Below are 15,903 nucleotides of genomic sequence, written 5' to 3'. Positions count from 1 at the left end.
CTTTTGAAAAAGTACGACTGGAGTTTATATATAAATGCCTAGAATATATCTATTTATTATTGCCATCGAAATGTTAGCTGTTAAAATTAGATCAAACAATAATATTAAGGAATTAGAAATCCGTGGCTTAAAAACTAAGGTGTCATTGTAAGCTGATGATTCATGTTTTCTTTTAAAACCACAATTAGAATCTATCCACGGCCTTTTAGAGGATCTAGATACTTTTGCTATCCTCTCTGGATTAAAACCAAATTATGATAAGTGTACTTACTATATTCAATATTGAATCACTAAAAAATTCACATTTTACATTACTGTGTAGTTTACCAATTAAATGGTCTGACGGAGATGTGGACATACTCGGTATACAAATCCCAAAAGAAAGAAATGATCTCACTCCAATAAATGTTTATAGAAAGTTAGCAAAATAGATAAGATCTTGCTACCATGGAAAGGAAAATACCTGTCTATTTGTGGAAAAATCACCTTGATTAACTCTTTAGTCATATCACAGTTGACCTATTTGCTTATGGTTTTGCCTACACCTAGTGACCTGCTATTTAAATTATATGAACAAAAAATATTCAATTTTATTTGGAATGGCAAGCCAGACAAAATTAAAAGGGCCTATTTATATAACGAATATGAATTCGGAGGGCAGAAATGATTAAATATTAAAACATAAGACCTCTCACTAAAGGCATCAGTCATACAAAAGTTATGCTTAAATCTAAACTGGTTCTCTAGTAAATTGGTAGGAATGTCTCATCCTATGTTCAAGAATGGCCTTTTTCCCTTTATTCAGATTACACCTGCTCACTTTCGGTTGTTTGAAAAGGAAATAATTGTCACGCCCTGACCATAGAGAGCCTTTTTATTCTCTATTTTGGGTTAGGTCGGGGTGTGACTAGGGGGGGTGTTCCTATCTAGGTAGTTAATTTTTATGTTGGCCTGGTATGGTTCCCAATCAGAGGCAGCTGTTTATCATTGTCCCTGATTGGGGATCATATTTAGGCAGCCATTTCCCCACTGTGTTTTGTGGGATCTTGTTTCTGTGTAGTTGCCTGTGAGCACTGCATGAGCTTCAGGTTTCGTTCGTTCTTTATTGTTTTTGTGCGTTTCATTCAATAAACATGTGAACCCATATCACGCTGCGCGTTGGTCCGAGTATGCTTCCAACGGAAATCTTGACAATCTCCAAAATATCGTTATTTTTTAAACAAGCCTTAGAGAGTTGGTTGCAATTTCAGTTTAATCCACCTGAAAAGACAGAACAAATAATACAACAAATATTGTGGTTAAACTCAAATATACTAATTGATTAAAAAAACATATTTTTTGAAGATTTTTTTTTTTTTTTTAAGTATAATTTTTGTGAATGATATCATAAATAGGACTGGTGGAGTTATGTCACACATGCAGCTAACACAGACATATGGAAATGTCTGCTCTACCCAAAATTACAACCAACTAATTGCAGCATTACCACAAAAATGGAAGAGGCAAGTAGAAGGGGAAAAAGTAAGGAACTTGTATGTCGGCCCTGTATTAAAGAACATAAATGGTTAAAGAAAGTGTGATAAATAAAAACATATACCAATTTCATTTAAGGACCAAAAACTGACAGTTGTGCCATATAAATTGCAAAATAGTTGGGAAGATATTTTTGATGTATTCATTCCATGGCACATGGTTTATGAACTGATACGCAAAACAACACCGGATTCAAAACTTCTAATTTTTCAATTTAAATTACTATACAAAATTCTTGCAACCAATAGAATGTTATATATATGGGGGATACAATCTTCCCAGCTCTGAAGATTTGCTGTGAGGAGGCAGAGTCATTAGATCATTTATTTTGGTATTGTCCATATGTAGCTCGTTTTTGGTCACAGGTCCAGGAATGGCTGAAGAATTGCAACATTTTCCTAGAACTAACGCTGCAGATAGCAATACTGGATGATTTGAAAAGTCATAGTCAATCAATCAGTAATATAATAATTATTTTAGCAAAAATGTTTATTTTTAATTTACAATCTGTAGAAGCTATGAGAATAGGAAGGTCCAGTACTTTTGTGAAGCATCACAGCACAGTTGAAAAATATATGGCAAATAGAAATCCAAAATGGATGGTGTTGAGAGAGAGATGGGAGGGGTTGAATGGAGCTGAAGGGTGGGACTAATATCAAGATAACCAATGTAAAACATACGGGGTCTGTAAAATGTATATGGGTTCAGAAATGTTGTGAAATAGCACAGTTACAAATAGAAATCAAACCGGATGGATATCAGAAAGAGAGGAAGGACTAAAAACAAACAAGATATAACTGTTGTAAAATAGATTGTCTGTAAAATGTGTATAAGATGTATGGACTGAAGGTAGAAGCCTAAGTGTTGTTGTTTATTGGTTTACTCCAATTGGGGGAAGGGTGGTAGGGTTTGCGGGGAATAATAAAAGTATATTCTAAAAAAAAAAGTATGTCTATATAGGTATGTGTATGTATATATGTGTATATGTATACATATGGGGGATTGGAAATGATGCAGACAATTACATTGATGGAAGCAACAATCTTTCCGCAATATTAAGCTGATCCACCCCTTTTGAAAAAAAGAAGTCCATACATGTTAAGAGAAGAGATGAAGAAATGTTAGAATGAGGAGCTCCACCTTCTCTCTTTGCAAGTTATGCGCCACCTCCCCTTCCCAAATTTCGAAAGATGCTAACACGGAACCCAAACCGGTTGCGCGCGTGCTCCATCGTGCATAAATGTATTTTGTCCCCCCACACCAAACGCGATCACGACACGCAGGTTAAAATATCAAAACAAATCTGAACCAATTATATTAATTTGGGGACAGGTCGAAAAGCATTAAACATTTATGGCAATTTAGCTAGTTAGCTTGCACTTGCTAGCTAATTTGTCCTATTTAGCTAGATTGCTGTTGCTAATTTGTCCTGGGATATAAACATTGAGTTATTTTACCTGAAATGCACAAGGTCCTCTACACCGCCAATTAATCCACAAATAAAACGGTCAACCGAATCGTTTCTAGTCTCTCTTCCTTCCAGGCTTTTTCTTCTCTTGACTTTATATTGCGATTGGCAACTTTCATAAATTAAGTGCATTACCACCACTGACCTCGTTCGTCTTTCAGTCACCCACGTGCGTATAACCAATGAGGAGATGGGAGAGGCAGGCACGTGGGTACCTGCTTCTATAAACCAATGAGGAGATGGGAGAGGCAGGGCGATCTGCGTCACAAATAGAACTGACTTCTATTTTAGCCCTTGGCAACGCAAACGCTCGTTGGTGCGCGCGAGCAGTGTGGGTGCAATAATTGAATAATATTGATTTCTACATTTCTTTTGCAACGCTCGCACACGCGAGCGGTGTAGTCAGGCTGTATCACCTTCGAAATCGTGATTTGTCCAAATAACCAGTGAAGACAAGCAAAACACGGGAACTAGTGCTGCTCCTTATCCTAGCATCCCATTAAATCCAAACAGATTATCTTGGTTTACAAACAGAATCTTTCCACAACAGATTAGTGCATGCCAGATAGTTATTTTACTTATAAACTAACCACATGTTATAGCAATCTGGTGCCTGGCAGAACAGTCGATGACGTGACACCCAGCCATTGGTTGATGCATGCAACTTCTGAGCAGGTGCACGCGACCTGTATGTGACAGTTGTCAGGGGCTTGGTGGGTCTAGCAGGCAGTGATCGTCTTGATTTGATACTTTGCACATGTTCTGCAAGAGATTAGAGTCCCCTATGAAACACGGACCACATAAGGTTCCCACCCTTACATTACGATAAACCGAAGAGTAGATGTATAGCCCTATTTTCAATCAAGTGCTATAGTATTTTTATTTTAAACAATGCATATTCAATATATCACAATGCTGCTGTCCGGGCCTGGATAGCTGCAGTACCGAACTCGGGTTTACATTAGATTAAACATGCGATTGCAGACAAGTGCAATATGATTGCAGACAAGTGCCACGGGGTTGAGGGTGCAATTGAGACACGAATTGTAAATAAAATGCGTCAGAAATAAACTATTCCAATATTGGAAAGCGGCAACCCCAAGGAGGAGCCCTGACGCACCACCGTAAAATGACTAAAACTGTCATAAATCCCACGGGATGGCACATTTATAATAAAACGCCATTTAACATGAACGAGACGGCAAAGACAGTGACGTATTATTGAAGCTCAGTCGACACTATTTTACTTGTGGCATAGCCCCTATACATCATTGCAGACTACAGCACTTTTGACGCCAGAAAATGATATTGCAGAGACAATAGGGCTATTGAAAGAAAAGACTACAGGTCTACATTATGTTATATTTTCTATGATATGCATACTAATAGCCTACATCATAGCAGCATTGACGTTATTGGCACACGTGCCAAAGAAACGTGAATATAGGCCTAATCGAAACGAGTGCGTAGTTCCAAACTCAAGATCCAAGCAAAGATAACCTATATGTTTTACTCATCGACAGTGAAAACTGCCACATACAATTCCAATATAGATTACAACCCACCCCATCCCCCAAGTGAGTACGTAGATCCACGTATTCACCAAGCGCCCTCTATCACAGCGCCAGCGAAATCATGCTGCATCACTGCCTCAACAGCAAAGACCTCCACGGCAACACGGCCTCATTTAGTCTCTTCTTCTGCCTGTCCATGACTAAATTCAATCACATTGGGACAGTGAAAACATATTGCCGTGACACGATTAGGAAGAGTCCCCCCCCCCCCCCCCACACACACACACAGTCTGTAGGCTATAGCTTTAAACACAGTCACTGCCTTTCACTGTTTATCAACATCACAGGTCCCGAGCAAAATACAATTATTTATATAGCACATCAGACATCCACATGACGCAATACCCAACCCTAAACGAGATCTTAAACGGCTCACAATTAATAGCGTATAGCTCTTAATAGCCTATAAAATAATTTAAAAAACAAAGAAAATGCACTCACTTTTTACTACCCGATCGGTGGCGTTTAAGACCATGTCAACGTTAGACATCTTCATGGGCAGTTGCGCTCTTGAGGCAAACTCGTTTTTAGTCCTCCTTGCGGAAGTGACTGTTTATTCTCGGTGTGTTTTCGCGGTTGCGAGATTTGGTTGGTGCAGTGGCATCACTTGGATACGTCCCTCAGTGTATCACTGCCTGCGCTGGGGATGACTACTGCTACCCAGTTAGGGTGGATGCTGCTGAGGAGGGTGCTGTGCTAAGCTGTCGTGTGGGGGAGGATGGAGGGAACGAATTAGGAGGGGGTGGAAGAGAGAGAGAGAGAGTGGGAGAGAGAGAGCTCTGCTCAGGAGATCCTCACTGCGCGCTGCACCACCCCGACATGGCGTTGAGGGGAACTCCTACGCAAATGTTTCACGGGGCTGCCTGATGCTGCCATCAGGTGGAGGCAAAGCCGGGGTTTCCCAAAAACACGCACGCGCCATGTTTTTGTATTCTATGCGCTTGCTGAATGGGGTGGGGATGTGGCCTGAGACGCATAGGTCTGTCGCCTACTGTATTTAGTATGGTTGTATCAGTGAAGGTTCCTGGGGTAAAACATTGTGCCATTGATTTTTTGTTATTTCTCCAACATTTTCAAATATTCAGAGAGACCTATGGGAGAACAAGTGGCATCCGTAGAGGAGATGACAAGGCCAAAATATGTGTGTGTGTGTGTGTGTGTGTGTGACAAGAACACATTGAATACCTAACCAATCAACACAGCACATTTCCTGGAAATGTTCAAATAACCACGGCATGTGGTTGCGCAAACTGTTCTGCCTCTCAGACCAAATGTGTCTGGATGCCAAAGCCATCTTGGATCAGTAGGCCTATTAGAGGAAAGTGGAAGTCTTAACAGCAGAAGGTTTTCCTGCAGCTGTAACAGTATAACTTTAGTACGTCCCCTCGCCCCGACACGGGCGCGAACCAGGGACCCTCTGCACACATCAACAACTGACACCCACGAAGCATCGTTACCCATCGCTCCACAAAAGCCGCGGCCCTTGCAGAGCAAGGGGCAACACTACATATTGGTTTCAGAGCAAGTGACGTAACTGATTGAAATGCTACTAGCGCGTACCCGCTAACTAGCTAGCCATTTCACATCCGTTACACTCACCCCCCTTTCAACCTCCTCCTTTTCCGCAGCAACCAGTGATCCGGGTCAACAGCATCAATGTAACAGTATAACTTTAGTACGTCCCCTCGCCCCTACACGGGCGCGAACCAGGGACCCTCTGCACACATCAACAACTGACACCCACGAAGCATCGTTACCCATCGCTCCACAAAAGCCGCGGCCCTTGCAGAGCAAGGGGCAACACTACATATTGGTTTCAGAGCAAGTGACGTAACTGATTGAAATGCTACTAGCGCGTACCCGCTAACTAGCTAGCCATTTCACATCCGTTACACAGCCACAGGCCCATAACAGGTGCTTTGAATGAATATTCTCATTATATGAACTGCCAGAACGCGGCGCTGTTCAGTGTCCGTGGTTCTGAAACCAGCGACCAGTCAGTCCGCGCTCATCGCAGCGCTGTGCGTAGTGCTGAATGTTTGCGCGCAGGTAGGGCATCTTCCCGTAGGCTAGATTCACTGCGGATTCTAAAATGTAAGTTACAGACAACTTGTTTTGCCACCTCAACAACATACTGTGCTGTGGTGTCACAAGCACTTGGAAGACTATTTTTATGTATCTTTTTAGCAGGCCAAAAACAGGTAGCTTATGATGCGATCATGAACATTGTAGGTCTATCTTAATTTAGCCTATAGAGACCTACCTGTATATTGGGGATACGCTTTACAATACCATTTACAATTTACATTATAGGCAGGTGGTAGACATACAGTGCAGCCTATAATGTGGCCTAATTGGCCATGACATTTTATTTTTGTTCTAGTAATTTCTACAATTTGTAACTCATAAGAATCCATCTAATGAAACGAATTTTGATGACTTAGCTCAAACAACTAGGCTGGGATGCCTTACTCATTCCCAGTGGGGTAAAGTACTTACGTATAAAGTACTTAAAAGCACGACTACTTTAAAGTACTACTTAAGTCGTTTTGGGGGGGGTATCTGTACTTAACTATTTATATATTTTTCACAACTTTTACTTCGCTACATTCCTAAAGAGAATACTTTTCTTTTTACTGCATACATTTTCCATGACACCCAAATGTAGCCGTTACATTTTGAATGCTTAGCAGGGCAGGAAAATTCTCAAATTCATGCACTTATCAATAGAACGAACCTGGTCATCTCCCCTAATGCGTCTGATCTGGTGGACTCACTAAACACAAATGCTTCGTTTGTAAATGAGGTCTGAGTTTTGGAGTGTGCCCGTGGGTATCAGTACATTTGTTAAAAAACAAGAAAATTGTGCTGTCTGGTTTGTTTAATATAAGGAATTTGAAATTATTTATACTTTAACTTTTGATACTTAAGTATATTTCACACCAAATACTTTTACAAAGGTAGTATTTTACTCTGTGACTTTAACTTTTACTTGAGGCCTTTTCTATTAAGGTATCTTTACTTTTACTCAAGTATGACGATTGGGTACTTTTTCCACCACCGCTCATTCCCATGTAGACCTATGGCTACAATAGAAGTCGCGGATTGGTGGGTCTTCTCTTCATCTGAATTTTGTAGGCATGACGGGGCTTGGACTTTGTGATGACTGTAGAAATGTGTGTGCTTGGCTAAATGTTCTATGATGTAACCTTATGCATATTACATGAACAAAATAAAGCTCTGAAAACAGTGAAACAATCTCTGTAGGCCTATTTCATTTTGACAGCTATGAGGTTGCAGGTCCATCTCTTACACATATGGTTCCAAAGTTATTGTATATGAATATAAAGTTGACCATGACATGGGTAGGCCTAATTATGGATACAAGTGGGCTACCCTATTTATACATCTAGCTAATCATTAGAAAATATAGCACAAATTAATAAAATCATGGAGTCATATGGGAGGAACTAGTGGAGTTATGTAGCCTAAAGACTTATGTCAGTTGCATAGCTCTAACCTGTCCCACGGTTTCCAGCGGATGTAGCGTGTCGCAAGCAGACGATTGCGTCACAGTCTACCGAGAAGTGATGCGGTGCCCACTGCCCACAGCTGCTAGGAGGAGCCGGGTGAAGCGCACTGTATTTCAGTTTCGCTAGGCTACTCCGATAGTCAGTCGCCGCATTGTACTGTAAGACAACAATTAAAAAACGTAGCTAGATCATTTTAACTCGGGGGGTAAAATCTGTGTGGAGAGGCAATAATCGTTGTTTCGCAGAAGTAAACCGACCATACATTGACAGCGGCACGAACACAACAATGGCCCTGAAAAGAATTCATAAGGTAAGGAAGTAACGTTATCTTACTTCCGTGCTAGCTAATAGCTAGCCCCTTTTGGCCTTCGCTTTTTGGCACAATTACGAGCTAGGCTACTAAAGCAAAACGGCTTGCTAGCCCACATTTAGACCGCTTTCCTCATCTGCCGTCTGGTCAGTGGCTAACTTCTGATCAGATTAATTTGCTTTTGTTATTAACTAGCGTTAGCTAGCTGGCTACTAGGCAGTTAGCTAGCACAGTTTAGCGGCAGATGACATCGATAACAGTGCGCTATGCTAGCTAACAAGGTAACTAACGTTAACTATGAGTTATTGGCTACTAGCTAGCTAGGCAACGACGTTAACTAATTTGATTAGCTAGCTAGTTAGTTAGTTAATTAGGTAGTTGGCATACTGGCAGTGGTAGCTAGTTAGTTTGGCTAAATAGTTAGCTAGCTTTAATCATAGCTTGCCAAGTGTAACTAGCTAACGTTAGCTAACGTTTTTCGGGAAAGTCCTTCCTAGTTAGTACTACCTACTAACGTTACTTCCTTGTAGTAAACAAATGAACATCAGCTGCTGGTATCGTTTACACCCCAACAAAAATCACGTTTGGCATAACTCCCATGGTCCTGACCTGTCTAATGCCAGTAGTTACTTAAGCAACTTGACTTGAACAAACCAGTTAGTTACTGTAATTAGCTATAAAATAGTTTTACCAGCATTGTCTTCAGTATCAAAATGAAGTTGCTCTGTTGCCTTCATCTGACACTGGCTGATCAATGATTCATGAAAACGATTGAAGTTGACAGATTGTTAGACTTTGAAAGGAAAATATTTATCCGTCCATGCAATTCTAAATCTAGTACTATTTCTGTTTCATTGAGGACATTTAACTGACTTACTTTCAGTTATGGCTGTGGCGGAAACGATGCTCAGTAGTAAACATGAATCCCGCTAACCCGTACAGGACAGGTCTGACCACAATGTTGTTTGTAGTCCTTGAAATGAGTCACATTTTGATAGGTCTTTATCTTCTGGCAACAAATCTGAGCCTAGTCTACTACATACCAGCCCACATTCAGCATTGGAGACATTGTATGCAGTTTAACTGAATTACTAATACAATACAGGCATTGTTCATGGAACTATTATACTTTTTGGAAGAAATCAGAACTCTATTTTATTTTTTTATTTTTTCTCCTAGGAGTTAAATGATTTGGCTCGTGACCCTCCAGCACAGTGCTCCGCAGGACCAGTGGGAGATGACAGTAAGTCACCTCAACCTCTATCACACAACACCACCACCTGCAAATTTCAGTCAATATTCTTAATGGTTCATATCTTTAATCACAGAAAACAGTATTTGACTCCAAGATTACTGTTGATGAAATGTAGCCTATAGATGGGAGCCAATAAAGATTGATGCTGGTATTCATCAATGACACCAGTTGTCATTTGTATATTGGCACGGAAATCTAATTGAAACACTATTTACTTGTAATGGTGCTCTTAGTGTATTAAAACAGTTTTCTCCTCTCTTACCTAGTGTTTCACTGGCAGGCTACAATAATGGGACCTGTAAGTATACCCCCCTGTTCTGCTCTTTAAAGTTTAGGGGTTCACAGCCTTTACTCTGGGTCATATAGTAACCATCTATTTTCCTTTCTGCAGAATGACAGTCCGTATCAGGGTGGCGTGTTCTTCTTGACCATTCACTTCCCCACTGACTATCCCTTCAAACCACCAAAGGTAAGGACGTATCCTGGAACTTGTGGGCAGACTTTTAATGTAGCTATGAGCTAGATCTACATTGATCATAAAATTCCGTCACGCATGACTGTTTGGTTTCAGTGCATGCAACGTCTCGTCATTGCGGTAAAGGAGATGGTGTAAATGTAATACATTTGCAAGATACAGGAAAAAAAACATGTCCTCTCTATAGGTTGCATTCACCACAAGAATCTACCACCCAAACATCAACAGCAATGGCAGCATCTGCTTGGACATCCTGAGGTCGCAGTGGTCGCCAGCACTCACCATCTCCAAAGGTAAATCCAAAATTGCGCTCTTGGTTTATGTTTGTGTGTGGGTCTAGATCATTTGTTTTGGTTGGCTTGAACCAGTATGGTTTGAGTTTTCACAACAGATTCTGGTAAGTATGTCCCGAATTATGCTCAGGAAGAGGTCCGAGATTTACGTTGATTGTCAGAACTGTGGTGACTCTTGTTGTTGGTCGTCCTACAGTCCTCCTGTCCATCTGCTCACTTCTCTGTGACCCAAACCCAGACGACCCACTAGTTCCTGAGATCGCCCGCATCTACAAGACAGACAGGGAAAAGTAGGTCTTACACATTTTCAACATTCAACACATTTTTGTATAACCTGTCTGCTACAAGGAAAGTGATTTGTATCCTCCTGTCATTCCAGATACAACAGAATAGCCCGGGAATGGACACAGAAATATGCAATGTAGTCGCAAGGCATAACAGCAGAGAATCTGCCTTTATATTCGAAGGCATGGAGCTTTGAACGAAAAGAGGAAAAAAGTCTTGTTGGTTTCCATTGGAGTGATTTCTTTGAGCCACACCCTCCCTCTCCCTACGCACTTCACCTCCATCCTCCTGCCTCACCCCCTTCAAAACCTGTCCAGCTGCGGTGTTGTACATATTTCAGATTGCATATTGTATACCCCGCTGTCTGTTTCTGCCACTATGTCCACCGGCACCCATGTAGGACCACTCTTATTTGATTCCAAGAAGCATTCCTTATCATTTTCTATGAACCCAAGGTTTGCTTTCCCAAGGTTGAGGGATTTTTGTCTTTTTGTCTTTTTATTTTTTATTATTTTTTCCTCCCTCTGTGCTTCCAGCTATCCTGTGAGATGATGGTATGGGTGGGGAGAGATGGGACTCGGAGAGTGTTTTTGGCTATGATAAGAAATGGCTTTCAATCTGTCACTATGGTTCTGGAAACCTCTAGGGGACTTTTTCTGTTTGGCTACGGTATGCCCAGGAGCCTGCCTCAGCCCCACCACAATATTAATCACTGTCATTAAGATGATAGTTAAGTACCCGTGGACCCATCCGCACTGTATGAAGTGGGAAAATAGAATAATGAGACAGCGATCTATTGATAGGAATATCTGAATATAACTTCCAAATTACTGTTTTCCCTCAACTTAGTCAAATGGTATACTCCTTGTTGTTTTTGCTAAAGAATAAAAATAGTACCCTTTTAGATTGCCCTTTGAGCCTTCATTATATAATTTTTCTCTCAATGGTGGCAAATCTTTCTTTTTGGTGTAGGTCTGATTTGGAAACAGCCAATGTTAGGCAGATAAGTTGGGGGTACAAGTAGTTTGTGACTGAAATGGTATTAATCCAGCTTGATCGTCCATTTGATCTAGCCTGAAAGGACAAAGTTTTGACATTAGTAATAAATCATGTTTGAAGGCAACTTCACAAGACACGCTCTAAAATGTTTTAAGCAACAGTAGCACTAGACTAGACGAATATGGTAAGAGTTGAACGGTCTACCCTCAAGTGGGCTAAGTTGAAGGAAACGATCTGATTGGGGTGTATTTTCAGTTATTTTCATAGAAAAACAAACAAAGTGAACTCATTATTCTGTATTCACACTTTATATATTTGAGCTGCCATTGTTGACTTAGCTCCAATGACTCATTGGCTGGATCTCAGAACCCTGGACTCAAGGACTTGAGTTCCAGACCGACAAACTTCTGTATATTTAATTACCCGGGAGCTCATGGAGCTTGTGTTAATTAAACTGTGTAATAAACATGATTATTAAAGTTGTGGGTTTCACTGTTTTATTTCATATCCTTGCTCAAATGTGTGCTTTTACAATTTTATCTGAATGCTTTGTCAATTTGAAAAGATGAATGTCTTGTACGGTTTGTTTTAGTATTTTTTTTATTGATTGAACCTTTTATTTAGCTAGGCGAGTCTTTCACGTGCCCTATTCATGTCTGAGGTTTTTGCTGATGTTTTGATAGCAACAATGAAACCTACGAAATGAACCTTTTTAATACAACTGTGGAACATTTTGCCTTCCTATTATTCCACCTGATTCCCACCATCATGTTGTCTCACTCAGGTCCCTTTTACAGCAAACTTTACATGAACATTTAGGGACCTGGCTCTTCTTATTACTGCCAGCCAATTCAATCAATTACTTATGACATTATTTGAAGCAAAGTTACAGGACCTGCAACTACACTGGACCCGAATTCCAGTCTTGTATATTTGTGCTACGCTGCTCCAAAAGTTGTATGGAATATTTCAGAAACAACTGTCTGATTTGTGAGACTACTGTACAACGCTGTCCTGAATTTTAAGGACAAAGCTGGGCCTAGAGCCGCATAATATACTTACACCAATTCAGCTGTCTCACCATGATGCTCAATTATAGTATGTATTTAGGAGGGGTTAGACCTTGTGTACAATATACAAATAAAGGTGTCTATTTTAGATTATTTTTATTCTCCCACTAGATGGCGCTCTATCATTGGTTTTGGCTCTAATGTTAGTTCGATTTTTCATAATGTAGGTTTAACGGCTTGTGCCATTCATTTGAGGGCCACAATCAGCTAGCCACTGTGGCATTTACAGTGGCTGTAGTCAATTAAGAGGTGGATGAGATGTCTTAGTTAAATGCCATTAGATACCGTAAACATATGTTAAATCTATATAATGACTATGTCCATTTGCCGTGGATCCCAAGGGTAGTTTGCGGCCTATCACATTCTGAGTGCAGAGAATGAACATGTGATTGCTTGCGGTCTGAACAGCAAATCCTTGAAATCACGCCAGTGCTGACTGCCAGCAGCCCACTGCAGCTTGGAGCGATGAGGCGCAGGTTAAGTCTACTATAGTCTACTCTACTGCATGTTTGAGTCATATACCTTGTGGTTGAGGACATTTACCCACACAGAGAACCCATATCACCTACAAAACCATGGTTCTTTCATTCACTACAGGGGCTCGAGGCAGGGCCCAATACCCTTCCACATTTTGTGTGTCCTTGAATTTGGCAATACTGAGGGGACTAATGAGTGGAGGGAGGCCAGCCAGATGAATGGGATGAGCTTCTGGACTAAAACAGGAAGTGTAAGGTGGGGAAGACAGCTGCACAGGGAGGTGAGGTACTGTCTTCTCATAAGGGTGTGTGGGGGTGAGAAATGGGAGCTGCACTGTGATGTTTGGAGAACTTGCGTGGCTTGCAACATTACTCAGTGTCTGAGAAACCGGATGTTCATCTCTCTCTCTCCCTTCCTCTCGCCCCTCTCTCCCTTCCTCTCACCCCTCACTCCTCTTTTAGGCTTCCTTTAGAGGCTCTCCTGTGGCGCTGGTCATGTGTGCAGCTGGAGAAAGAGGCCGTGTAACACTAATCCCCCGGCAGGCTCAGGAAAGTACTCTGCCTCGCTTAGCACAGAGAGAAAACAACAAAGAGCTGAGTGTGGCTGCAGCCCCAGGGCTCAGCGCGCCCACAAGAACGTCTCCTGTGTCACAGCTTGCTGCTGCCTCCTACCCATGGCCACTCTCACCCATTTCTCTCTCGATGTAACACTCTCTCTGACACACCCCATACCCGTGAAAAAAAATACCCTTTCGGAAAATATGATGCCTAACCTATGTGTGTGTGTGTGTGTGTGTGTGTGCACGTGCGTGCGTGTGTATGTGAGTGTGTGAGAGAGATTGACTTCTGAGGGTCCAGATCAGGAATGTAGACAAGCCTAGAGCAGACAGGAAAAATGTGGTCAGTCTGGACATTTTAAAATAACAAGGATGCACAGGCGCCTCTGCACTATATATCAAATCAAAGTGAGGGACTCATGTCTGCGTGCTTTTAATCAATTTGAAACGAATAGGCCCATGTGACCAATTACAAGAGTTCAGTTATAAGTGTTATAACACATATTTTGGTAACGTGGTAAATATTGACCCCTTGCAGTGCATACGCGCAGTTCCTCAAATTTCGTGCACACCCTACTCCACTATGCACATGCCTCAGAGCTTGGAGTTGGTATGGCTGGTGGTCGGCATGAAAGTGATTTCCAAAGGCGCAAGGGATGACGAGGGGATTGACGTCTGCTTAATATGAGATAGGGTGAGACCAGGCATATTGCCAGAGCCGTGCTAGACACTCCAGGGATTACGGAGAAATGCGTGTCCAATTTATGCACGGCAGTGCGTCTTGGGGGAATAGATGCGACCATTGTGCACTTACCTTGAACGGAACCCTTGCTTGTTATCCCACGGCCACTCTCAGTAAACACAGAAGCCTACAGGTAAAAATGATAATAATAATTTTCAAATGATAATAAACCAAATGGTGGAATAGAACTATTAATTTAATAGATTAATGGTACATTTTGGCCCTACAGGTAGTCTAGCAACACCAACCTATAGCCTATATTCTACTGACATGGAGAGAATATAAACGTTTGGCTTGGCTAAATTACAACAAATTGCATGATTAGTTAAACAAACAGGGAGATAAGTAATCACAAGAAACCCAAACCAAGCGATTCACAGGTGGCCATCCATGTGCTCTCCTGTCACGTTAGTGATTCCTCCACAGAACGTGAGGTGTGAATTGAGCGTAATAACAATTCAACTTTGGTATCAAACCCAGTAATTAAGTCCATGTTTGGTGCTTCAACGGATAGCTCTAAAGTGCCCATTTTTTGGCGGATTATGCAATGCTTAAACATGGATGATAAAGTTGGTCATGGACTTGTCAATTACAATTAGTGTTTACCAAATAGGTTATTTCTTTTTTCTTTTTGAGGATGTGAACACAATTACACATTAATGCATTACTCATTACGCATGAAATTGCTCTGCGTAATAGTGACCACAAGGCTGTGTTTGGTGACAGATAAAGGTTTACTATTCACTGTGTGTGTGTATATTTGTGTGTCCAAGTGAGAGGGTGTTTTTGTGTGCGGGAGGTTGGCTGACTACTGCCAGTGTTGAACACCCCTCCCTCTCTCTCCCTCTCTCAAGCTGCCGCGTTATTTTCCAGCTCGGAACCTCAACCGCACGGCTCGATCGATTCGCATTGATTGTCCCTGACGAGCTGCTCCACTTTCTAGCCAATGTCAGCCCGTCTGCAATTGGGAAGGAGAGAAATGAAGGAAAATCTCTGCCGCCCTGGCGGTGTCATTTCCACACACTTCGGTTGGCCGCCTGCCAGTAGACAGGACATTCGAAAGAGGTGGAGTGGACTCTTGGTTTGAGCGAGAAGAGGAGCCGAGCGCACCGGTCATGGGCGATAACATAGCGAGTAACGACTGAGCGCCGTGTGGCCACTCCTGCGCGCACACACCGCTTCGAGTGTGAAAAACAACCCATCGCCTAGTTACCTAATTACGCACCGTCAGCCGCTGCGTAAAATAAACATGGTTACCATCAGAAACCACCAGTGACATGCCACACGAACGTGTTATCATCCTAAATTAGAACATTAAAATGTTAATGAAGGA

The 15,903-nt window shown here is 41.6% G+C and overlaps 2 protein-coding genes across 3 annotated transcripts in view; one reads left to right on the top strand and one right to left on the bottom strand.

Moving 5' to 3' along the window:
• LOC139536958 (protein phosphatase 3 catalytic subunit alpha-like) overlaps nucleotides 1–5,378 on the bottom strand; it is a 52,775-nt gene extending 47,397 nt beyond the window's left edge. For both annotated transcript variants that reach the window (XM_071337724.1, XM_071337725.1), the window contains exon 1: nucleotides 5,017–5,378. In XM_071337724.1, coding sequence (XP_071193825.1) covers nucleotides 5,017–5,071 — 55 coding nt within the window. In that variant the 5' untranslated portion in view covers nucleotides 5,072–5,378. The remainder of the gene's footprint in view (nucleotides 1–5,016) is intronic.
• A 2,727-nt stretch (nucleotides 5,379–8,105) lies between these two features.
• Nucleotides 8,106–12,207, top strand: LOC139536957 (ubiquitin-conjugating enzyme E2 D2). Its single transcript, XM_071337723.1, has 7 exons — nucleotides 8,106–8,418; nucleotides 9,598–9,661; nucleotides 9,940–9,971; nucleotides 10,065–10,142; nucleotides 10,336–10,441; nucleotides 10,638–10,731; nucleotides 10,821–12,207. Exons 1-7 carry the CDS (start codon nucleotides 8,395–8,397, stop codon nucleotides 10,864–10,866), a joined length of 444 nt encoding a protein of 147 aa, XP_071193824.1. The 5' UTR covers nucleotides 8,106–8,394; the 3' UTR covers nucleotides 10,867–12,207.
• The last annotated feature ends 3,696 nt before the right edge of the window (nucleotides 12,208–15,903 follow it).

This window comes from Salvelinus alpinus, chromosome 13, assembly GCF_045679555.1.
Source record: "Salvelinus alpinus chromosome 13, SLU_Salpinus.1, whole genome shotgun sequence".
Classification (NCBI taxonomy): domain Eukaryota; kingdom Metazoa; phylum Chordata; class Actinopteri; order Salmoniformes; family Salmonidae; genus Salvelinus; species Salvelinus alpinus.
Note: the sequence above shows the minus strand (reverse complement) of the source record. Positions and strands in the feature narration are given on the sequence as shown.